General features: G+C 56.9%; 1 protein-coding gene across 4 annotated transcripts in view; it reads right to left on the minus strand.

Annotated features, from left to right (window-relative positions):
* Window positions 1–4,029: 4,029 nt before the first annotated feature.
* The window catches only part of GRIN1 (glutamate ionotropic receptor NMDA type subunit 1), a gene marked incomplete at both ends in the record, with an annotated part of 37,868 nt that continues 18,256 nt past the window's right edge, over window positions 4,030–23,641 (minus strand). For 2 of the 4 annotated variants that reach the window (XM_082492593.1, XM_082492592.1), the window contains 13 exons: window positions 4,030–4,098; window positions 13,052–13,197; window positions 14,313–14,422; window positions 15,745–15,906; window positions 16,405–16,562; window positions 17,339–17,487; window positions 18,012–18,124; window positions 18,806–18,924; window positions 19,257–19,421; window positions 19,600–19,727; window positions 20,630–20,765; window positions 21,913–21,996; window positions 22,096–22,240. In XM_082492593.1, the coding sequence (XP_082348719.1) occupies window positions 4,030–4,098; window positions 13,052–13,197; window positions 14,313–14,422; window positions 15,745–15,906; window positions 16,405–16,562; window positions 17,339–17,487; window positions 18,012–18,124; window positions 18,806–18,924; window positions 19,257–19,421; window positions 19,600–19,727; window positions 20,630–20,765; window positions 21,913–21,996; window positions 22,096–22,240 (1,684 nt within the window). Of the gene's footprint in view, window positions 4,099–7,069; window positions 7,274–10,274; window positions 10,386–13,051; window positions 13,198–14,312; window positions 14,423–15,744; window positions 15,907–16,404; window positions 16,563–17,338; window positions 17,488–18,011; window positions 18,125–18,805; window positions 18,925–19,256; window positions 19,422–19,599; window positions 19,728–20,629; window positions 20,766–21,912; window positions 21,997–22,095; window positions 22,241–23,641 lie in introns of those variants that run through there. The other 2 variants (XM_082492591.1, XM_082492590.1) reach the window with 2 other exon arrangements.

The raw sequence follows: 23,641 nt of genomic DNA on the forward strand, positions 1-23,641 counted from the left end.
CCTTCTCTTCCTCCTCCCAGAGTCCCCCGAGATGATGCCAAGCTCCCTCTGCCGCGCTGCCGGGGGGAGCAACCTCCAGCTCAGCCCCCTGCAAGGGCACAGTCTGACTGCAGAGGGTCTCCGTCTTTTGGGAGACTCCCCCAGGCCACCCCTATCCTGGGGAGGGCCAGGTGATCCTTCTCCTCCAGCTCACCCTGTCCTGTCCCTTCGGCTGCCCGGGGGCCCCAGTGTGCGTTTCAGGGTGCACCGTGTGCCTCCGTCTGCCCTTTAGTGCATTCTGGAAGCTCCGGTGTGCATCTCAGGACAGACCGTTTTCCCCCAGGGGCCCTTCAGCGCACCCCAGGAGCCTCCATTGGCCTTTCGGTGCAGCCCAGGAGCCTCTGCGTGCCTTCCAGTTTGCTCCAAAGCCCTCCTTGGGCCTTTTGGAGCCCCCAGCACTCCCCATCTGCCATCCAGTGACCCCAGCAGCCTCAGTGTGCCTTTCCATGCCCTTCCGGCCCCTTGGTTTGGCTTTTTGTCCATCCAAATGCCATCTGTTTGGCTTTCTGTGTCCTGACAGGCATTGGTTTGCCTTTCGGTGTGCCCCAGAGCTCTCCATGTGCCTTTTGGTGCACCTGAAGATCTCTGGGTGCTTTGGGGGCACTGCAGAACCTCCATGGGACTTTCAGAGAGCCCCAGAGCCCTCCGTGTGCCACTCAGGGACAGGGGCAGGTTGCAAAATATTTCTTTTGATAGTTTTCTTCCCTTGAGATGGGGCTGCCAATGCTGAGAAGGCTCAGCCAACAACCGAGATGTAGGGTGATGCTGAGGTTTAGGGTGAGGGCTGGAAAGAGACAAAGCCTCCAGCTCCCACCCTTGTGGTTTGGCAAAGGGGCTGCCAAAGGATGGGTGAGGCTGCACAGTTGTTCCTCCCCCAATAGCTTCTCCCCTAGGCTAAAGCTGATCCAAGGCCAAGCTCTAGGATTGGCTCAGTGAGGACAAGAGTGGGGACAAAAAAAGTGCGTGTGGGTTTACAGCCCAGAGTCCCGCTGCTGCCTCACCTCCCATCGGCCACAGGAAGGGGCTGTGGCTGCCTCTCCGTCTCCCATCCCTGCCGCTTCCTGCTCTTCCCTGCAGAAAAGCTTCTCCTGCGGGTTGCATGGAAATGCTTAGTGAGTGTAGTGGGAGATGCTGGAGTGTGCTCCAGAGGAAAGCACAAGCTGCAGTGATGGAAGATTCTCTCTGGGTGGAACAACATGACCTTTCTGGCATGAGCTCTTACCCGTTGCGAGGTGATAAGAGCCACAAGATGACTGTGGCCACCAGCCTCACCCTGCTGACTCAGTCTCTTGCCCATGCAAGAACTGCAGGACAAGCCAGAGATATGATGGGGGCCGATACATCCTTTGGCACTGGTTAAGTAAATCATGCAGAGAATAAACCAAATGTCATTTCAGTTGTGGCTGGCTCCCATTTTTATTTTCAAAACGACCCAGCGTGCTCCCACGCCTCTCCGTTCCCGCTTGGCTTTTCTGCGGTGCTTCTCCCCAGCAAGGGGTCTGAGGGCTGCGGGGAGCTGGTGACAGCAGCGGCTCCTCCAGTTCTACCAGCCCTGCACCAGCGTGGCTGCAGGACCTCTGCCAGGATCGGTCCCTCGCACAGTGCCTTTTGCAGGAGCAATCCCAGCTCTCCCAGGCCTTCTCTAGCGACAGCACCCGATTGTCCTTGAGAAGCCCTGAGCTTCCCATTTGGAGCTGGGACCTCGCTTGTCACCCTGCATGGCCACCTGAGCCCCGGTCCTCCTCCCTGATCATCCTGAGGCTGAGGGCCCCGTGGAGGTTGGTCTGGTGGTCTCAGCACATGGGGAGCGTGTTGTGAATGAGTGATGTTGCTTCAGCTCAGCCCCAGGGAGCTGCGTTTCGCAAATCCCTCAGGTCACCTCCTTGCGGATGGGCTGATGCGCAGGGACCTCCCCAGGCACCTTCATCCCTGCAGTCGGTCCTCTGTTCCCAAAGGCCAGCCCCGCTGGCAGTGCCCCGTGCTGGCGCCCAGGAGCTGGGGAGCACAGCACTGGCAGGGACTAGTGTTCCCTCAGGTGAAGGTGGGTGTGAGAGGCAGCTGGCGTGGTGCCGGCGTTTGAGTGGTTCCAGAATGTCCCCAGCTCCCTGCTGCCAGGTCTGTCCCCCCCACTGGCTGTCCAGGCTGTCCACCAGCCTGGCATCCCGCAATGCTGATGCCCCTTCCCTCCCTGTCTTCCCTGCAGCTCCTGGCCTTTCTCCCTGCTGGCATCTCCGTCCCTCCCTGTTCCGCCACCTTTTATGGTTTGCAAACCCTGCAGCAGTGCTGGGTGAGGCTCTGATTCAGCACGGGGCTCCCTGCCAGATTTGCCAGAAGGCAGAGACGGAAAGAGGCACTGGAATAAACCACTTCATGATCCAGTCTAGACTTTACTGAGCTCTTGCAAAAACTTGGTATTAATGTTACATTGACGTATAAAGTAGAATGGGTCCGATTTCTCAGCTGGAGCGAGATGAACTTGATGGAGCCACTGCAGTCAGTGGGACAATGCTCACAGACCTAGCTGCCGTCTGAAAATCCTGCCTGCAAAAGCTGCCGACCCGCAGGGGGAAGCCCCATCTGCTCGGCCTGGGCAAGGAGAAGGCAGTTCATGCCGCTGGGGCTGGGTACCATGTCGCAGGAGGCGGGGTGATGTTGTCCGCGCACGTGCTGTAGCTGCTCATCACCAGCCTGGCTGGTGCCAGATGCTTCCCCGACACTGGTGTCTCCGCACCCGCTCACAGCACCCACGGGGAGGGTGCTCAGGGATGTTGGCACATGGGCACGCGTGTTTGAGGGGGGGAAGGTGTGGGGAGGAATGGTGTCAGCCTGTCTCGTTTGGTTCCCTTCTTCCGAGCTGGGATCCAGTTTGCCGTGTCTCCAGGTTCAAGCAGATGCAGCCACATGAGCTGAGGCTTCGAGGCTGCCACCGGCGCTGCTGGCAAGCTTGTACTGGAGGTGAGTGTGACAGGGAAGTTGCCGGTGCCCGCTGTGGTGCCCCGACACTGCAGGCGGGCTGAGCGGCCGCTGCAGACACCGCAGCACAGAGCAAGCCACGACCGGCCGGCAGCATCTCTCCTTGCATTGCTGGTGCTGAGGCAGTGTGGAGCTTGGCTGAAAGTCAATGCAACCATCCAGAGCCATTCCCCATGGAGATGTTCCTGGCCAGGAGAGCCACAGTGCGAGAGCTACATGCTGACCATTGCCAGGCCCTGGGGTTGTCTTCTGTGCAGGAGATGTGGGGAGCCAGGGTCTTGGCTGACAGCATGTTATGAGCTCCAGAGTACCACGTTTAGCGCAGGAGCGTGGGCTGAAGGGCTGGGAGCACTCCCGCTGCAAACAGACCGCGTACAGGAGCCGAGTCGTAGCCATGGGCTTTGAGCACAGGCTGATGGGAGGAGGAACAGGGGGCTCAGAGCACACATCTTCCAGCCCCTGCCGCAGAGGCAGGGGTCACTCGGCACAGCAGGAACATGTGCCCAATCTGCCGATCCGCGCCGTCTGCTCCAGTCACTCGGGACCACAAGCATGTCGTACAGCCCTCTGGGGTGGTGGGAACCGTGGAGCACACGTCTGAGGGGCCATGCGTGTGCTGAGAAGCCCGAAGCCTGCAAAGTGAAGCACACGTTTGTAGTCTGGCACCAGCTCTTCCCCGCTAGCATGGGAGAGCAGGCACCAACTGCCTTTCAAAGTCCTTTCCCCTTGCACATAGCCAGTCAGTGGCAATACTGATTATCAGCAGCACTGGTTGGAAGCAGTTATCTCTGTACAGTGAAGTCCAAACCATGTCCTGGTTCTGCTGTGCATTCTGGGGCACGAGCATGGCGGCAGGCCTAGGAAGGGAGGGAGATATACAATGAAGTCACTGTGTATGGATGAAGGATGCTTTCCTCCCATCTCACCCAGAAGAACCCATCAGTGTCCCTTGAAAGGCAGTCCTGGTTGTGCCTTCCTACTGTGTTGGGCAAGGACTGATGGCCCTCGGGGAGAAGGTCACACCACAGTGCTGACTGAGGGGTCGGAGAGGTTGAGCTGGCCGGTGATGTCGGTGGGATGATATTGCTGCAACACACAAATACACAGACAAGGAGAAAGAAGTGTTAGGCAGTTCTGGCACTCACTCCCGCCTCTACTTACATCCCATGTGTCCCTACAGGATATCTCTTGGGGGTGATGCAACGGCCCAAAACCTGCTGCTGGCTGAGGTCCCCTTCCCAATGCAATCCAAGCTTGTGCAGAGGTCGTTGCAGACACTCTCCAAGCACCCTGCGGCTGGGGCAGGGAGGATGCCCAGGAGCGCGGCGCAGCTTCTGCAGAGCGTGGCAGCCGCGTCGCCTGCTGAGCGAGCCCCTCTCTGCTCTGGGAGAGCTACAAGGCAAAGCCTGTGACTCATCAGCCCAGCCCACGGCTGAACCTGTGTTTGGAGGGTCTGGCTGGGTTTCAGCATCTCTCTGGTGCCAGATCAAGCTGTGCTTTGAGGCCAGGGCGTTTCACCTCCTTGCTTGACTGTCCTTTAATGCAGGTGAGATGTGCAGTGTGGTTGACTTGTGATAAACTATAGCGTCAATTGCTAATGTGGAAATACCGCCTGTGCTGGGGATGTGGTATGGATTTGGGGTTCTGCACTCCTTGCGGATAGGGGGCCTGGCAAAGGGTCCCTGGGAGAGACCTCCCCAGCTGTAGTCCCACCAGCAAGCCAAGGGGGAGAGCAGAAATGCCCTTCAGCGGGCAAGAAAACAAAAAGTCCTTCCTCCCCAGGCAGGGATTTACAACTGGGCAGTTATTTTCTCCCTTCCTCCTTCCACATTCCCTTCCTCTCCCCGTTCCACTCTCCTAACTCCAAACCCTGAACTGGAAGCCCGGACCAGCCCCACTGCGAGAGCAGGTGGCACGGAGCATCTTGTGCTGTTGTCTGGGGACCTAAATTGGTGCTGGGACAGGAGAAGGTCTCGTCGGGTCTCGTGTGCTGCGGTGTGGACCCTCTCCAGTGACGTTTGCCCGGCCCTTGCACCACGCTAGCCAGGTGGGCTGCCGTGTTGCAGGGCTCCCGGGGGAGCTCCTCGGTGACAGGATTTTACCCGTCTTGCGTTGGTCGGTGGCGACCGTGGCCCTTGCGGTGCTGCCGGTGGCTCTGGCACTGTGGCTACCCTGCGTGGCCCTACACCCTGCCTCCTGCCGCGGGGAGGTCTGGGGTCCCCCCGAGCATTGCGTGGGGTCCTCGGGGCTGCCCTGCTCTGCCCAGTTTTGTGCTTCACCAGGACCCCTCAGTGGGGAGCTGCTGGGGCAGGGGCGAGAGCCAGCATGCTCCCATCTCTCCGTTACACGTGCCGGGGACGTGCTGACACCCAGGGAATATCTCATGGGATCACTCATTCGTTTTGGGGACGAGCCTCGGAGAAACTCCTTGCTGTGGCCTTGCTTTGCTAAGTGGCAACACCTCGGCCGTCGCCCGTTGGCACAGAGAACGGCCGAGGCGATCCCAAAGTCACTCTGCTGCCCTGGGAGGAGCCTTTTGTGGCTATTCATCAGCCCACAAAAAAGCGTCCCTCTCCCAAAAATGGGTGCAGCCACTCCCTCCTTGCAAAAAAATTGAGGATTCCAGCTAAATGCGATCTTTCCTTTCCATAGCAGAACGGCCGGGAGCTGTGTGCTCGCGGGATGGGGCTTGCTTCCCACCGGGGAGGAGAAGCAACCAGGAAAGGGGAGAGGCTGGTGAGTCACTGGTGGAGTAGGAGGAGGAACTTGAGATACTAAAAGGAACGGGCAAAAGAAAGGTCCTTTGTTAAACATCCTGCCTGACGCAAAGCGGGGAGGAAAAAGCGGTGTGTGCATGTGTGTGTGCGTGTGCCTCGGTGCACGTGTACGTGTGGCTACTGCGGTGGAAAGCTGGAGGTCTAGCAGGGCAGGCTGGGGCGTTCTGGCCTCTCTGCACAGCTCTGGGGGTGGGAAACGCTACAATAACCAAGCAAAGTGGGGAATCTGGCCAGAAAAATTAAAATACAAGAGCATGGCTTTTGATTTGAAAGCATATCTCCTCCAATCACAGAGTTATCACAGGGTAACATTCTCATTTACTTTTTTTTTTTTTGTGTAGAGTTCATGCATGCAATTTTTAATAATAAAAATAAAAATAAAAAAAAAAAGGAAAAGGAAAAAAAGCAAGAAAACTGTCATATCAAAACTATGTTAAAGTAGAACTAATGCTAGAAGCACATATCAGTAATTTAGGGTAAATTATGTTACAGGGATGGTGCAATTATCCCCAAACCAAACATTATAAAGCCAAGAAATTAATCAATATTAACCGTAGAAGAGACTCAAACATGTTAAGGTATGGAAGTGAAGTGAAGGCACCAAAAACTTTAAATGACAACCAGGAAGAAAATATAGACAAGAACTTAATATGTCTTTAAAAATGACTTCAACCTAATCTGGGCTGTTATGGTAGTCCCTGGCTGGTGGAAGAATTTCTGGAAGAATTTTCGGGTTTGGGGTTTGTTTTTTTCTTCAATTAAAAATTTGGATTCCAGATAAATGCAATCTTGCTGTAGAAAACGTCAACTTTCCTTTAAAAAAAAAAAAAATTAGTTGTCTTTGACCTACTTTTGGTTCTTTTGGGCCAAAAACTAGGTTCTTTTTCAGCCAAGAAGCGTTTGGCTTTGGGACGGCTGATCCTTCACTGAAAAGGTGACCTTTTCCATGAACCCCCTTGGTTCTCGACCAGCTCTGGCACCATCCCCACGGCTGCAGGGCGAGCATCGCCTCCAGCGCCGGGCCCTCGCTTGGCGGTGACGTGGGACGTGTGTCATGCTGTGTCTGGGAGGGGTGCCCGCGGGCTGGCAGTGTGACTCTGCGGGGGCTGATGACGGCTGCGGTGGGGGGGGCTAAGGGACCTGTGCGCCTCGTTACGTGTCTGTACGAAATGTGCCGGCTCGGAAGGTGTCTGTGTGGTTTATGCGTCTCACATGGCTTCTGTGGGGTTGCAGTATCGTGGGTGGCTGCGATGGATGGCAGTACGTCAGCTCTGCGAGTGCTATTCGAGTTGCAGGAGCTGCCTATGGGGAACACATGCATCTCCTCCTGGGGCGGTGGGGATGATGTGCCGCGGAGAGGCTGTGCAGCTCGGGTGATGGTGGGCGCTAGGACGTTCAGAGTGGGGTGGTAGCTTCCCAGGGCTGTCTTGGCTCCATGGTGCCAGCCTGTCTCTCTGGCACTCCTGAGGGACCATTCTGCAGGGCTGCAGAGCAGAATCCATTTTTAAAACTCCCGACAACGAAAAGGAAAGAAGCAAGGCCACCAGGTTTGCGTCTTTCGCTTGCTAGCCAGGAGAGCCCATGGGGCTGGGGTCAGCCTGGCCTTCCAGCCCCATGGGCTCTCAAGCCTTGCTCGTCTGAGACCTGGTGTGGGCCCGCGGTTCTGCCGAGCACCATGAAACAGAGCGCCTCACTGCTTTCTCGTCTTTACAAGGACCCCAGGCAACGTGTCCCAGCATGCTACATACTCATGGGGCCTTCCACAGCAGGAGGGCATTGGGGTCTCTGAGCCAGGGCTGCTGCACGGAAGCGGAGGGCACCAAATGGCAGGCTGTGACATGAGCTGGTGGCAGCACCCTCCCGCTGGCCGCTCATCCCGCAGAGCAGCCACCGGGTCTCCCCAACATCACGACAAAGATTGCTCCATCGTGGATCTCCTGCAATAGCTGGATCTTGGCCTTGCTAGCTTCCGTCTTGGTCCCGTTGGCTTGAATGTTGGCCCCACTAGCCTGTTCTTGACCCAACTAGCCTGATTCCCCGGGGAACGTGTCCCAGGGCCCTGGCCAAGTCACCCCATGGCAGGCAGAAGACCATAGGCTGGACGTGGCCCTGGGCAACACGGTCTAGTGAGAGGTGTCCCTGCCTATGGCAGGGGGGTTGGAACTCAATGATCTTCAAGGTCCTTTCCAACCTAAACCATTCTATGATTCTATGACAGGCTCCCAGGCAGTGGGACATTGTTGCCGATAGCTGCCCCACAGATACAGCTGCCCCCAAAGCAGCAGCCATCCTCTGGAACAAGTGAGGTTGTCTTCCTCCATGACTCATGGCCATGAGCAATGTGCCGAGAAGAGCGTGGCTGGGGCCCAAAATAACAGCAGGGGTCCTGGGAGCCCCGTGCCCCACTGGTCCCCACTGGTCAATGGAAGGGGAGAGCACAGCTCCACCACTTGCCCATGTGACCTCTGGTGCAGGAGGCCAATGAACATGATCAGCTCACGGCATCGGCGTCCTCCTACCAAGGGGCAGAGAGTGTTGTGGAGTGGCATGGGGTACGGTGGATGTCACACCGTGGAGCAGGATCAGGCCCAGGATGCCTCCCCAAAGAGGGAGCGATGTGGGAGGGAGGTACCAGGGGTGCCACACGCCAACTGTCCTGTTGTTCCTGGGTTCCCCCCTCTCCTGTGCTCACTGTGGACACTGGTCCTCCTAGGTGCCCACTTCACTGTGATGCTCCTGCTCTCCCAGGACAGGACCACTTGGTTTTCTAACCATGGAGTGCTCAATCACAACAAAACATGGCGTCTACTCAGGACACGCTGAGGGGTCTCCCACCAGATCTTTCTGCAATTTTTTCTCCCTTTTTTCTGTGCATCCCACCTGTTCCTCCTCACTCTTCCCATCTTCTCCCCCCTGCACCACCCGCCCCATCTCTGCCTCCTCGTCCCTGGTCAGGACTCAGGCCACCAAGACACAACCAGCAACCTCCCTGCAGAGCTGCTCACGGGGTGCAGCAGTGGGAAGGGGGCACCCGACACACGGGGGCATCACCAGGACAAGGTGCCACCAGGGAGCACAGGGGCAGCGCAGGAGATGACAGGGATGCCCATCTTCCCTGTGGGGTAGTAGAGATGAGTGGGGAGGGTGGGGGTCTCCCCCTGTGCCTGGCAGACTTCGAGGTGACAGCGAGAGGAGCGCTTCGTGTGAGACGGTGGCAGCCGAGCCCGGCCGAGGGCTCAGCTGTCCCCAGGGCCATGTCGCAGGGGTGCTCCAGGAGCTTCTCGGGATGGAGCCTGCATTGGTGTCAAAGGCAGCCGCCTCCGTTTCGCATACAGAGCCGTGGCCCCGAGACCCCCTGCGATATCGCATGCTGCTCCCCGAGGCACCCCGAGCCTGCGGCCGGGGACGGGCCACCCCGCCACGGGGGGCCGCATGTCCCCACACCGCCGCCGTCCCCCCGTCCCCGCCGTGCCTCGCGCCTCGGGCAGCCTGGCGGGGAGCCTGTTCTGAGCAACCCTGGGCAGAAACCCGCCGGTCGCCCCGGGGAGGTGATTTCGGCAAGCCCCTCGCGCCGGGAGGTCGGGCGGCAAAACGCAGCGGCCGCTGCCACACGAGACAACAGAGTAGCCACAGTGCAGAGTGTCATACAACAGACGGCAACATGCAGAGGGACACCGGCTCAGTCCGACAGACCAACAGCCCGACCTGACGCTGAAGAGTGTCTGAAGCTCCAGCACGAGCAGACACGTTTGCACATTTGGAAACAGCTGGCTTTAGAGGCAGCAGTTTGGAAATTTTCTCTGGTTACGTGAGAGCAGTTTTACTCTGAGGCAGAAAGCACAAGTTTGAACCAAGGTTGGGTCTTTAACAACCTCCTCTTTCAAGCCTTTGCGTCTCTTTTCTAGAGCTGCGTTACTGCTGACGATAACCAGAGGCAGCTGTCACTCCTGTGCCGAGGACTACGTCCCGAATGCTAATCGTCACAAACAAAAATCACATGTAGAGAATGTGACACGCATGGCTCTTGGTGAGGTGACACGGTGCCCAAATTAAATCGGGGTGATCGTTCTTAGGCATACAATGACAAACAGGAACAGGAACACTCAGGAACAGAAAAAAAAAAAAATAAAAAAAAAAATATGTCATCGGTTTCAAGAGGTCAGCACCGGTAAGGTGAGCGAAGCACAGAGAGGAACGTCAGAAATCATCCAGGCAAAAAGAAAACAAAAAAACAAAACAAAAACTCGGTTGCATCTCCCAACTCATCACAGGACTCCAAGCCACCTCCTGCCTGCCCTCCAGGATCCCAGCATCCTTTCAGGTACACGGGATGACTGACCCACTGACTCACTGACTGACTGGTGACGAACATGAGCTATGCATGTACACTGGCAGCTTCGGGATGGGTGTGTGGCAGTCGATGGGATGGCAGAAGAGAGAAAGAGAGAGAAAGAGAGAGGGCAGAATTGTTCTTCTTCCTCTTACCGTATCCTTGGAGGACCTACGTCTCTTGAAGCTGGAGGCCAGGGTGGAGGTGATGGACCTAAAAGTGGCTTTCTTTTTAGGGTCAGGTTCTGCTCTACCACTTTTTCTATCCTAAAATGAATATGTATAAGTGATTAGATCTCTAGTGTGTTGTTGGAAACGCTAAATCTATTTGAATACTGCCCCATGTCATGTCCTTCATTTAGGTGAGAAAGCTACTGGAGGTGTCCTTTCACTCCCAGTCCTCCAAGGGCCTCCGTGACCCGCGGCTACAGCACGGCCACCACACTGCTACATCTACGGGGCCGGCCCGGCGTCTGGAGCGCTGGAAACCCCTGCGGGGAGTAGCCCTGCTCTCCTGGGTGTCTGCGTCCAGGCCTGCACAGCTGACCTCGCTTCTGGGGATGCTCTGCCTGGCGCCCTGCCCCTCGCTTCCACCGCCAGCCTGGCTAGACCGAGAGGTGAGATGCTGCGCCTACCGCTAAAGAAAAAAAAAAATTCGCTCAGGGCCTTTTCTGAGGCTGAATCCTATGTGCCACAAGAGAGAGAGAGGACTGCATTGAAAGAGAAGTCATTGTATGAATATTCTGTAAAAAAAAAAATGTATTCAAAAAATTTAAATGACGCAGTTGTGCAAAGCCGAACGTGGTTGTTGGTGGTGGGTTGTTGTTTTTTTTTTTTTTTCCAAAGTAAAACGGGTTAAAAAAAAAGGGAAAAAAAAAAAAAAGAAACTGGAAGAAAAAGAAAGGAAAAAAAATAAAGGAAAAGAAAGGGAGGAAGCAAAGCATTAGCGCTATGATGTCATCGGGGTCGGGATGAACTCAAAGAGAAACAGAACTGAAAAATGTAGCCATTGGTGTTAGCGAGTCGGACCTGGTTAGCGCAGGCTGGGAGCACCAGCCGCCATGGTGCGGGGGCAGCGAGCCGTGGGGACCGGCCGCGCTCTGCGGCGGGCGCTGAGAACGATTCCTCCCCAATTGCTTTCGTGCCAATGAGTGTGACCTTTCCGACGGGGGACGGAGTGACCAGGTCTGGCTCTGCTACCGCACGGGGGTAACCAAAATGTATCCCGCTGGTGCGTAGAGCATGCTCGGGGATACATTTGCTCCTCCTTCTCAGTTCTCTCTTTTGCGGACATGCACAAACGGAAAGGAAAGCAAGATGAATGGAATGAAATGTCTTTTTCTTCCATGGCATCTCAGGAAATAGCCATGGCAAAACTGTGATCCCAAAAACCATTATTTTTGTTTGTTTGTTTTAACAAATAAATCTTTCCACTTGCCTACCTTCTAGCAATGTACCAGATACTAGTGCTCTGACGTTTCCTCCTGTGGAAAAGTCTTACAATGTCAAACGGCTCTTTACCATGAGGCTGTTTACCCCCACAGGGCAGCATGCTTTGCTCACAGTCCCACAGACTCTGCCCAAGGACCCAGTGCAGTATTTTCTAGAAGGTTGGCAAGTGAAAAATGGCAGTGCGACTAGTGTGCTCTGTCCCAGCAGCCTTAACCCCCTCGGAGCCGCTGCTTTTTTGGAAGCAAAGGAAAAAAAAAAAAAAAGAAAAAAAGAAAAAAAAATAGAGAAATGGCTTTTCCGAGACTCTTATCAGTGACCTGAACCCAGCGAGCTCTCAGGATACAGCAGCCCGGCCTCGTGCTTCCCCTCGCTGCTCTCGGGCAGGTCGCCGCCACCCGGGCAGCCCACCCACACGCCCCAGCCAGCGGCTGCTCCAGCAGGGCCACCGCTCCGGGCTCGTTTCGGGGTCCCCAAGCCTCCTTCTCTCTCTTTCATTCACTGGCTCCGCTGCCAGCGGCAGCCTCCTTTAGTCGCCTAAAGGATCTCTTGCTCTTTGAACGCCGGTTTGCTTCCCCAAGGAAGAAAAGCAGCCCGGGCGATTCAGAGAGAGCCTCCGGCTGCCCTAACCTGGGGCTCGGGGGCACCACGGGGCTCAGCCCCAAAAAGCAATGGGGAAGGGGAGGTGTGAGGCTGGTGGCCCACGGACGTGCCCACGGCTCAGCGTCACTGCCAGGCACCACTGACCCTCCCGAGCTCCTCTGCCTGGGCGGCACGGAGGTGTTTCAGGGATGGGAGACGCCGGGGAGAGCAGCGGCCCCAGGGAAGGGGCCCGGGGGAGCCTGGGCGCTGACAGGCACCGGCACTGCTGGCTCCCGTGTGGGGAGATGTCCTTGTCTCCAAATGACAAGAGCACGCACCACCTCTTTTTGGAGTTGGTCCTGGGTATGACAAGGGCTACCGCACCCCCAGGGAGCGGGCAGGGAGGGGGAGGTGATGGAAACCACCCCTGGAGCATTTCTCCACCTGAGCACCGGGCAGGGATGCTCAGCGGCAGCAGATCGACCCTCCCGTCTGCTGGTGAGCGCGGCCGGAGCCGAGCCGCAGGGCAGCGCACCTGCAAAGGGAGCTGAACCGGCACCGCTGGCTCGGCCAGGGAAGATGTGGCTCCGGCACGTGGTCCCCAGCAGAGCAAAGTGCCCGTCCTGAGCACTGTTGGGGGCATTTGGGCCATGTCTCTGTCCCCGTTGGAGCTGCGCACAACACCTCCCAGGAGAGATGGCATTGGCCAAGGGCAGCTCCCGGGGACAAAGCGGGGACCCTACAGCTTGCTAGGCACCCAGTAATGCCTGGCTGGAGATAGTGGGGTGCGGGGTGGGGGGACAGAGGGCCCCATGCTAATCCACAGCTCTGCATTCACTGATTTGGTGAAGGAATGGAAAACGCACCTGTTGGAGATTTGCTCTAAAAACGGTTTGTCCTACCTGCAGGTTTTTCCTCCACACATTAACGGCCGCGAACGCCAGCTGCATCTGCTTCCTCCGCGCGTCCTTATGCCTTTTGTAAGCTATTTCTATGAATATTAAAAATATCCCGGCAACAATACCTCCAGCCACCAGCATAAACACACCTGAAATAAGCAGGAAAGTTACAGGGGGCAATGGAAATTGCACCATGACACTTCATTTCCTCTGTTACCGCACTCAGCGCCAGGAGTTTCTGCCAACCCACGGTCCCCCCGGCCCCCCGCCATCCCCCCGCAGTCCTGGAGGGGCCGGGGAGGGGAACCCAGCAGAGCAGGGCAGGAAGGTGATGGGGTGCTGGATGTCTGCGCGAGCTCCTGTCGGTCGGGCACAGGGCACCGGCTGTGCGGCAGTGATGCTGGCAGCCGGCACGGCGCGCTGGCTGCTGCACCGAGCACCGGGGCAGACCCCGTCCCCTGGGGCTGTAGGGTCGTTTGCACCAGACACCCAGCGCTGGTGGTCCCATTTGGCCCGTCGGGAAGGACAGCCACGCACAGAGCTCTGTGCTGTCCTCGGCCGGCTGCCACCCTCAGGGCTGACGTTTTGGGAGTGGTGTCTCGAGGAGATGGAGCAAAGTGCCCCCTCTCTCAGTGCTTCTGCCCTGGCCCGTGGTGCCAGCGAGGACAGGGTCCCATTGGACACCCCTCATCCCGCATCACCACGTCGGCTGGGTGAAGGACCGGCAGCACCGCACTGCTGCACGGGGAGAGCCCGTCGGGGGAAACTCGCAGCCTTTGCAAAAAGGGAAGGAGAAAACCCCCCTCTGTATCAATTATCCTCCTCCTGCCCCCCTGCCCGCTGCCCAGGGCCAGCCGGGACACGCTCCTTGGGGCTGGGGGCTGCCCCTCGCCGCCAGCTCCCTCCTGCAGCGGGGTCCTCACTCGCCTCCCCCGAGGTGCTGCTCCCCTCTCTCTGCCTTGGCGACAGCTCTGATTTCACCGTGACAGCCGCAGTTTGGCCAGAGCAGAGGGAGGGGAGCAATGTTCAAAGCAGGACAGCCCCACCGATGAGAAAGCCACCCCAGGGAAGGTGGGGGAAGCTTCGCGGAGCTGTTTCAGCCAAGGTGAGATTGGAGCCCAACACAGCCGCCTCCCAGCGCTAGGAAAGCACAAACCCAGAAGAAGCAGAGCGTGGGCCCGAGAGGAGAGCCCCGGAGAGGAGAATGTCTTGAGCGAAAGCAGGCTACCCAGCGAAGAGGAAGAAAGAGGTTTGCAGAACAAACCTGCCATATTTTCAAAGGTGAGTGTTGCTGGGGCATTGCTACGGGAATCACACTCCTGATACCTCACCCAAGTCTTGTCCAAATCCTCCATGAAGCCGTTCTCGTGGGACCTGAAAGCACAAGGAGACAGGACAGAGTAGTCACGGGGGTCCAGCAGCTGGGGCACATGCTCTTTGTGCCTTCACGCCCTCCTCCGTCCTAGGACTCTGCGCTCGTCGGCAGCCTACAAACACACGAACCGACGATGGGGCCGGGGGATAACTGCTGCCTGGCAGCTGCCTGCTGCGCACGGCGCGGGCTGGGGCCCCCCAACAACCTGGTGTCACGCTTGAGGGGAAACAAACCATGTCTCCACGGTGCCCATCTCTGCCTGAGCAGCTAGTGGGGATAAAGGTAGGCACAGAGCACATGTCCCACCATGGATCCCCCTGCACTTTCCTCCCTCTTGTTCCTGGCACATCCCACCACCCTCACAGGCCACCTGTAACCCTGGGCTTCCCCAGCCTCTCCCAGGAGGACACCAAGGGCTCCTGCTGCCTCTCCAGGCTCCTCACATTGTTGTCCCAAATCCCATCCGTCCTGCTGCCACCAATCCCCACGGTAAGACCACCCCACAGACTCCCTACACTACCCTGGGTCCTGCCTCTGCCTTCCACATCCTGCCCGTCCTCCCTCTCAGACCTTCCATCTCCACATCTTGGGCAGGACCCTGGTGGCTTCCGACCCTGTCTGTCTGTAAAATTACTCTCGCATGTCCCCCTCCCTCCACTTGCTGCTTCCCAGCTGCCTGTTACTCCATCACCACATTCCTCTGTCTGCAGCAAGTGTGGCATTTCTGAACTAAAACAAGGAAAACCCTTTTTACCCATAATATCAGATTGACCTGTGGCACCCCATGCTGCAGGCTCATGCTGGTATAAAAGCCTGAGTTGAACTCAACGGACATATCTCTTCCTAACAGGAACAGCCAGAGGAAAAGAAAAACCCCTGGAAGATCAAGCCAGGGCAGCGCAATGCTACAGGCCAGGCCGAGCTCGCAGGGAGAAGTGGGGAAATGGCAGCACCTCTGCCCGCTGCCGCAGCCCGCACGCTGCGCACAGGGACCTGGCGCTGGACGGTCCCAGCACCGCTCTGTCAGCTTTGCCTGCGCTGCTGCGGCCGAGCACGGCTCCTGCTCCCTGCCCCGCTCTGCTCTGCCCTCCCACCAGCTCCGTGCTGCTCCCCCAGCCCTGCGAGCCGGAGCTGGGGCTGCGGGTGCCCACCCGGGTGGCTCAGGGACATCCCCTTCGTCAGGAGTGACACGGCAGCCCCCGGCGCCCCTGGGCCTGCAGAGGGTTTGGAGGGTGGGGTGGCAGTGCACGGCACGAGGCTACTTGCGTGCTAACACATGCAGCATTCGGGGCAAGCCCCATGCCAAGAGCCATGTACGGACTTGAGGATGGCCAGGGAGACGTTCTGCTTCCACGGGCTGTCCTTGCGCATCCCGATCCCAAAGCCGGAGCGGAAGAAAAGCTCCCCCGTTGTCACCAGGTCACACTTCTGGGAGGCTTCGAACTCCAGCACTGCCGAGTCCCAGATGAAGGCATGGAGCTTGCTGGACACCAAGAGAGGACAGACAGGTAAGGTTGGGCAGCCCAGCTGGTCTGCAGCTAGCATGAGAGCAAGGAGGGTGCTCCCAGCCCTAATTTAAGCACTAATTAGCATCACCCTCCTCCCAGGTGTGTCCATCTATGTGCTGCTTGGAGGCAAAAGACTTGGCAAAACTTTGGAGGAGGAGTGCGAGGTGTTTACATGGGGTTTGAAGCCACCCAGCCTTGCACAGAACCAACCGCAGACACCAGAAAAGGAGGCCATGGCCAGGGCCAGGGCTCTGAGGGGGCCTTTCCCAACGCACACCTTGTGCTCTCCATCCAGAGACCTGGTATGCACTAGGACTAGGAAGATCCCACCCAGCACCAACTGGGCAGGTCCCATCAAGCTGTGCTTTGACTGCAGCTCCCTCCAGGTTTACATCAGCCCTGCTTGCTCCACCAAACTGCAGTCCCCCACAGCTCTTCCCAGCTTGGCCATACAAGGTGGTGGTCCCACTCACTTGTCCCTCACTGCCTGGATGGCTTCAGCAGCACTCTCATAGTTGTGCTTCTCCATGTGCCGGTACATGGTGCTTAGCTCCACCTGCCTTCGGAAGTAGATGTCCACCGAGCTCTGCTTCACCGTGGCATAGATGAACTTATCAGAGGGGTTGCGCAGCTGAAAGGCAAGGGCAGGGCTCCTATTTCTTCTGTCCTTCATCAAACAAACTGGCTCACCCCAAAGCTTTGTTTGCTCTTTTTTAATCCCCTTCAGAAACCTGTTTCCCAGAGAAGACCTTGATCTCCTCAGCAGAGATGAAGATGCCACGGGGCAGTGGATGCTCTGGGACCATGGTGAAGGGGCGGGGGATGCTATGGGATGGGGACATCGTGGTGCTAAGGATGCAGGAGGCCTGCAGATGCCATGGGGCTGGCAGTGCTGGGGCAGAGGACATGGGATACTGTTGGTCAGTGCTGCTGTGGGGTACATTCCTGCGTGCCTCAGCTGATAAGCTGTGGCTGTGTCCTTGCCAGAGCAGGAAATGGGTTTGAGGCATGCTGGTATCTGCTGAGAGTATTGACTGCACCGCAGGGACAATTTCATTAGTTATAACTCATCCATAATGAATCGTTTCCTCGTTGGTTAGTGCAGGCTCTCCAGGAACTGGCAGGCAGTTTGGCTGGGTAAGTGCTGTTTCTGGACAAGGTTTCCCCTGCTGATCCCTCCCTGTGTCTTTCTGTTCCCACCCAGCACAGGGGCTCAGACCCACCAGCGACAGCCCCAGGCAGAGCTATCGGGGGCTCGATGCTCTGGCAGAGACGCACAGCCATGTTAAAGCAGGGCTCTGGGTCCTACCAGCCATATTATATGAACCAGGAGATACCCACTAGAGGTCTCCTGCTTCTCTGCCTAGAGGTGGACAGGGAAGGGGAAAACAAGCGAGGGGTCATTACCCGGGGGTCGTTGATGCCCGTAATTCTCTCCTCAGGCCGGTCTAACACCAGGAAGGCTGCCAGATTGGCAGTGTATGAAGCCACAATGATCATAGCAAAGCCAGCCCACACCATGCCAAGAATACGTGCAGAGAAACTCCGGGGAGCACCTGGAGGGAAAGAAGTGAGATCAGACTGGCACGAGGGCTTGACTTGGTCACCAAAGCCATGTCCATCCCACACGAGACCGATGGCAGCTGCAGATGTGCCCCATCTATCTGCTTTGCTGACAGCCATGCAAGGAGCTCCTGTGTTGCCCAAACCAAGAAAAACCTGACTCCTCCCAGGGCATGGTGCGTCTCACCCTGAGCAGATGGATAACCATGGGCAGGAGAAGCAGCCCAAGAAGGACCTGTTTCCCATCACTGATCATGACGGGAGGCCAGGATGGTCTGCACAAATTGTTCTACAAGTGTGCCACCCTGGTGTCACCAAATCCCCCACCAGCCCATTCCAGGGAAGGCTGAGGGAACCAGGGCTGTACTCGTTCACTAAATGGACCCCATGGGCATCAGCCCTGCCACAGAGAGGAGACAGTGGAAGAGGGCATGGGCTTCTCCTCCAGTTCAGTGTCCTCCCCGGCTCAGGGCCAGGGCTGCAGGGCAGAGCAGTCCCACTGTGTGCTGCAACGCACCTTCTCCGATGCCGGAGTTCAGCAGGACTCCCCAGGAGAACCACATGGCCGAGGAGAGGGTCAGTGCATCTTCCTCCTCTTCCTCACTGTTCACTTTGAACCGGCCAAATGGGCTGGAAAACAAGACAAAGACCTCCTCATCTCCGCTATCCTGGTTCCCAGGCCTCTCTGCTGTGCCCTAAATGTCCTGATGCAGCCCTACATCACTCATCCCTATAGACCATGCTTGTGCCACAAATGGCTCTTCACCCTTCATTCCCCACTGCCTTGCATGTCCCCTCTGCTGACCTACAACCCTGTCCATCTCACGCTGGTACTGGTCCCATCATGCTTCTCTCTGGACCAGAAAGATCATCTGATCCTGGCCAGCTCAAGCTTCTCCCCCTGCAATGTGGCGGGCTCAGTGCAGATTAACCGCAAGAGCCTCTGGGCACGGGGCTATCGGGGGGACAGGGTCCCTGCCCTTCAGAGGAGCTGCCTTGGGGTCAAGGAAAGGGAGTAACTCAGAGCCCATGAGCTGACAGTCCCTTTGGTGTGGCACCTGGTCTCACAGGCACATTCCCACATATCCAGGTACCCCACATATCCATATCTCTCAGCTTAGCAGCAGTCAGAGAGGCCAGGAGCCTCAGCGCAGGGCTGGTGGGGCAGAGAAAGCGGGTTTAGCTCCTGTGAGAGCCTCCCGAAGAGCTGCAGGGCTGCGCCTGAGCAAGACACTGGGGGGACCCAGGGGACAGTTCCCAGGAGCACCTCCCTGTCCCCTCCAGCCCTTGAGTAACCCAAAGCGCACTCACCTGAATCGGTCTAAGAGGTACAACATCACTGCCACCACGTGCACAGACAGCCCCACCAGAAGCCAAAGCGTGCTCTGGAAAGGCTGCATGAACGAGTCCAAGGTGCTGCGGGGGATTTCCTAGCACACAGGAGAGAGGTGAACAGCGCTGGCATCCATCACGCCTGCACCTCCTTCATCAGGCTGGACTCACCGGGGCCCCTGCCCTGCTCTGAGCTCCTTCTGCTCTGCTAAACAGGAAGGTTTGGGGTGGCCTATTCAAGATCCACCATTAAAACCAGCAAGCTGAAGGCTGGCACCCCGCAGCAAAGGCTGGGATTTGCAGCTGCCCTGGGGTGGGCAGGGGGCAGCAGTGGGGGGAGCTGGGTGTGGTGCAGACGTGGCACGTGTCCGCAAGCTGGGGAGCAAGGGACACCTCCCCTGTCCACAAAACATCCCATCCCAACCCATACCTTCTTCACAAGGATGGTGAGGCCCTGGTACTTGAAGGGTTTGGAGAACTCAATGTACTGTGCCCGCTCATTGTTGATGGTGAGGGGAGCCACAATCATGTCCGCTTGGCCACTCAGCAGCTCTCCCATCATCCCATTCCACTCCTTCTTGTTGCTGTTGTTAACCTGTTAACCAGAGAGCCGGCACAGGATCAGCACACCGCCCTGACACTTGTCCCCCACCAGCCAGGACCCCCACATCACGTGCACTGACCTCCCATCCCACCCCAGCTCCGGAGAAGGGCCCGGGGGTGTTTCAACACACAATACAGGCAAAGAGATATCCCAGGCTGCCCAAACTCACCCGCTCTTGGGTACCAAATTTACCATCAGCCACCAGGTGAACCTCGTAGGTGAAGTTCATCACTCCTGCTAGCCGGATGAGCAGGTCGATGCAGAAGCCGTAGCAGCACAGTGCCACTGTGGGGCGGCCTGTGGGCGGGAGAAAATTGGGGGGACGAGTGGAGGCAGCCCTTTGCCAGGGACCCCATGCAGGGTCCACGTCTGTCCCCAGCAAGAGCAGCCACCTGCACGGCTCTGGCTTCATATGAGATGTAATCACGTTATTCAGGCAGTGCCATCTGCCTTGACCACCCTCTCCCACTGCCTCCATCGCCCATGGGTGCGAGGGAAGCACCAGCGCGGGAAGAAGGCGAGTGGGGGGCAAAGGGGTCTCATTCGTTTGGTATGTCGCAGTGAGGTGGGCTGAGAGTTGGTGCTACTGACCCACAGCAGGGGACGGAGGGGGCTGGGTGTGCTGGGGGTGCTAACACGAACCCACCAGGTTGAACACACCCCAGGACAACTCGGGGCTGGGGGGTAGTTGTACACAGGAAAGCATGATGGGCCAGGTGGATTTGGGCAAGCCTGGCATTGCTAAGCAGTTCGCACTCCCCACCAGGTGCTCACTCCTAATCCTGAAACAGGTTTTCTGTAACAAAAAGGTTTGAAACTGGTGTTGTTAGCACCAGTGCAGCAGGTGCTAATGTGCCTCGGGGTTCTCGCTTCTGCTCAAGATCAAGGCAAAGAGAATTGGAGCACGTGCGGATGCAATCCCCCATAACAGCCCTGGAGCCCACCCAGAAGAGAGACAGTGGGAAAGTCATCTGTTGGGGTCAAAAAGCTGAATCCCAGTGCCCAGTTAACACACAGCTGAGGGTGAACTGACAGGGATGTGGCATTTGGGGGCTGAACGTGCTGTCACCTTTCTGCTCCTCATCCTTGGGCCTCCTGTGTGACTGAGCACCCTCCCTGGGAACCCCTTCTTGGGACGGGAGTCTTCATCAACTGGGTGGGCTGGGGGAGCCGCTGCGCTCACCACCGGACTGAGTTACCTGGGATGGTCTCGTTGGGTCCAGTGCAAAAGACCTTCTTCACAGGATCTCCATTGATGGTGAATTCCTCCCTGCACGTCCCATCTGCTTGCGTGGGCTTCACATACACAAAGGGTTCTTGGTGGATCGTCACAATCTGTGAGGTGAAGCACAAACACCCACTTGTCTCCGTTCCTCTCCAGGGCTATGTTCCCCTGGGCTGCCCTCTCCACACAAGCATGGCCAAAATGCCATGGTGCCCTCCTCAGCTGCCAGCTCAGCACATGAGACTGCTCAGCCCAGCAGCAGGACCTGGCTTTGGCATGAGGAACATTTGATTTCCCTACACCCAAGATGAGGAACAGCCATATCGGCGTTCTCCTTTGTGTGGCACTTTCACCTCAGCCTCAAAGCCTTTCACACCCCCCTCCCTAACGGCAGGCTGATGAGAGCCACCGCATAGCCAGCATGAGTGTCCTGAATGGTGCTCTAGACTCACTCACACCGCCCCAAGCTAATGCACATCTTTCAGTCCTGCCCCGAACCTTTTCAGTAAAGTGGCATCCCAACGCATCTGCACCACCTCTGCAGGAGTAAGGGCCCACTGCTGGTGGGAATGTGTGATTTCCCTTGCCTGGACAGTATGGCAAACGAACAGCCAGTACTGGTGAGACCAGCCTGCCTGGGATACACACACTAAAGTGGCTGCTGGAGTACGCTTAAGGCAAGGGCATGAGAAGCAAGGCAAGAATGGAGGGACCTTCTCCCAGTGTCACCTCTAGCTTCTGGACATCAGCTCTTCAGGGATTTCCTGAGCCCATCAGCCCACCCAACCTCCACTACCTTGTTTAATCTCCTTTTGAACCTGTTTCCTTCTGGCCTCTGCACTGTCTAGCAGCAATGGGCTCCAGAACTGAACTATGCCTTGGCCAAAGGACACCATCCTTGCGTTTCCTGCAAACCTGTGCCAGGTGCCCTCTGGCTCCCAAGCCATGAGGAATGGTGAGCACCTTCTCCCTCCATCCCTTTGTTGTTTCTCCTTTCCAGCTGTCTCTTTTCAAACCAAAGGATGCCACCCTATCTAGTTTGTCACCAGCTGGAAGTTGTGCTCTAGCTCTGAACACCCTCCAGTATCTTCTCTAAGTTGTTCTGCTACATCCTCACAGAGAAGGCAGGTGCCCTGGGTTTGCAAATGCTGCTGACAGCTGCAGAAGCAGCAGTGGAAGTGGGAGGTGGATAAAGTCACAGCTCTGCATGCAGAGAGCTAAGGAGACCTGCCACCCTCTACTGCAGTTTGCTGTTACCTTCAATTTGGTTGACATCTGATAGCCTTGAGGTTTCTCGGTTTCTCCCCCTGGCCAGATAATCTTCCGGTCGTTGGTCAAGACCTGTGATCAATCCCAGAGGAAGGAGATAGGCATGAGGCCACAGGTAGACACCCCAGCGCACACATTCCTCCTACCCAGCCTGTCCAGGCCTGTACATACATGGCTGCCGTTGTAAATCCCGACTTGGACCAGTTTCCGATTCTGCAGGTTCATGATGCTGTAGTTGGCAAACTTCCTGTCCCCATCCTCATTGAATTCCACCCGGCCAGTGACACCCTCTGAGTACTTGGAGGACATCAACACCCTATGGAAAGAAAAACAGCAGGGCCATCCTAGGGCTGTCGCCATTGAGACATCTAAGAAGGGGTCAGAAAAGCAAACACTTTCTCCCAGTTGCCTGCCATGCCTGACGTGCACATCACACAAGTCCAGTCAAGGCTACCTACAACCTGTTCATAGCCCTGTGGTCATCTGCTCCTGATGGATTAAGTCAGTCTGGGGACTCATGTTGCCTGAATGTTGTACTACCGTACCTGTTGTCGTTGTCCCCTGTTTTCCACCAGATCAGTCCCACTCCCTTAAGGAATGAACTGTCCCACAGCACCCAAGGACACCTTCTTCTGGGGGTCCCTTGGGAGCTACTGCTCCTGGTGCTTCTGTCTGGCACCAGCCCATCACAGCCTGGGTAATGCCCCAGGCACGCACATGTACCACCAAGGGGAGAACCAGCCCCCCAAACCCTGGAAAGACAATAGTGGAAACACAGAAATATTGCCTGAGCCGCTTGCAGTGCATCATAGAGAACAACTTCAAATAGCACATGCCAAAAACAGTCACTGCAGAGGATGCTGGAAATCTTTCTAATGATTTTCTAAATCTTTCTTTTCTAAATCTTTCAACCCAGATCTACAGAAAGGGCATCCCACAGACACCACAATCACGTCTGCAGAGAGCAGCCCCTGGCACAGGATCCCACTGCCAAAAGCAACACCCTGGTGCCAGGTTGCACACTGCGGAGAGCAGCCCTGCCGCACGGGGAGCTGTGCTGCAAAAGGAATCGCTGCTTTACTAAAATCCAGCCTGCAGAAGACAGCCCCCTGGCTCCAGCATCCGCAGTCATGCAGCACAAAACCCCACGCAGCACAAAGATTGGGTTCTGGGGAACACATGCAGCATCTCCCGATCACACTGCCCACAGCAGCGAGATCCAACACACGCGTTCTCTGTTCCGCTGAGACCCCGCCACCCAAACCCACAGCACCATGATTTGCTACAGCAGAGAGCAGCCTGTCCCATGCATGGAGAACTCTTGCCCCCAAGTCCTGCTGACCCATGCCACAGCCCTGAAACATTCAGCAAGAAACCTGTCTGCAGCACTGAGCTCTGATTTGACAGGAACATCCTCCTACCCTGATTTGGCAGAAACCCTTTCTTCCCTCTTCCACCCACACTGTGTGGAATCCAGATTGGAGGAGATCATCCCTCTGTGGTGCCCAGATTTCTTCCTCCTAGGTTCGTTCCCTGCCCACACTCATCCCAGCTGCCCAAGCATTGCCCAGGAGAGCATGGGTTGGCATGGACCGAATTGTTACCAGGCTCCAGGATGATGCCAAAACAGCCTGGGCAAACTGGATGCCAGTGCCTGAGCCCATGTCCTGGCTAGTTTTCTAGGAGAGATGTAGCCCTCACATCCAAACCATGCAGG

This window comes from Vanellus vanellus (genome assembly GCF_965231255.1).
Source record: "Vanellus vanellus genome assembly, chromosome: 18".
In the NCBI taxonomy this organism is placed as follows: domain Eukaryota; kingdom Metazoa; phylum Chordata; class Aves; order Charadriiformes; family Charadriidae; genus Vanellus; species Vanellus vanellus.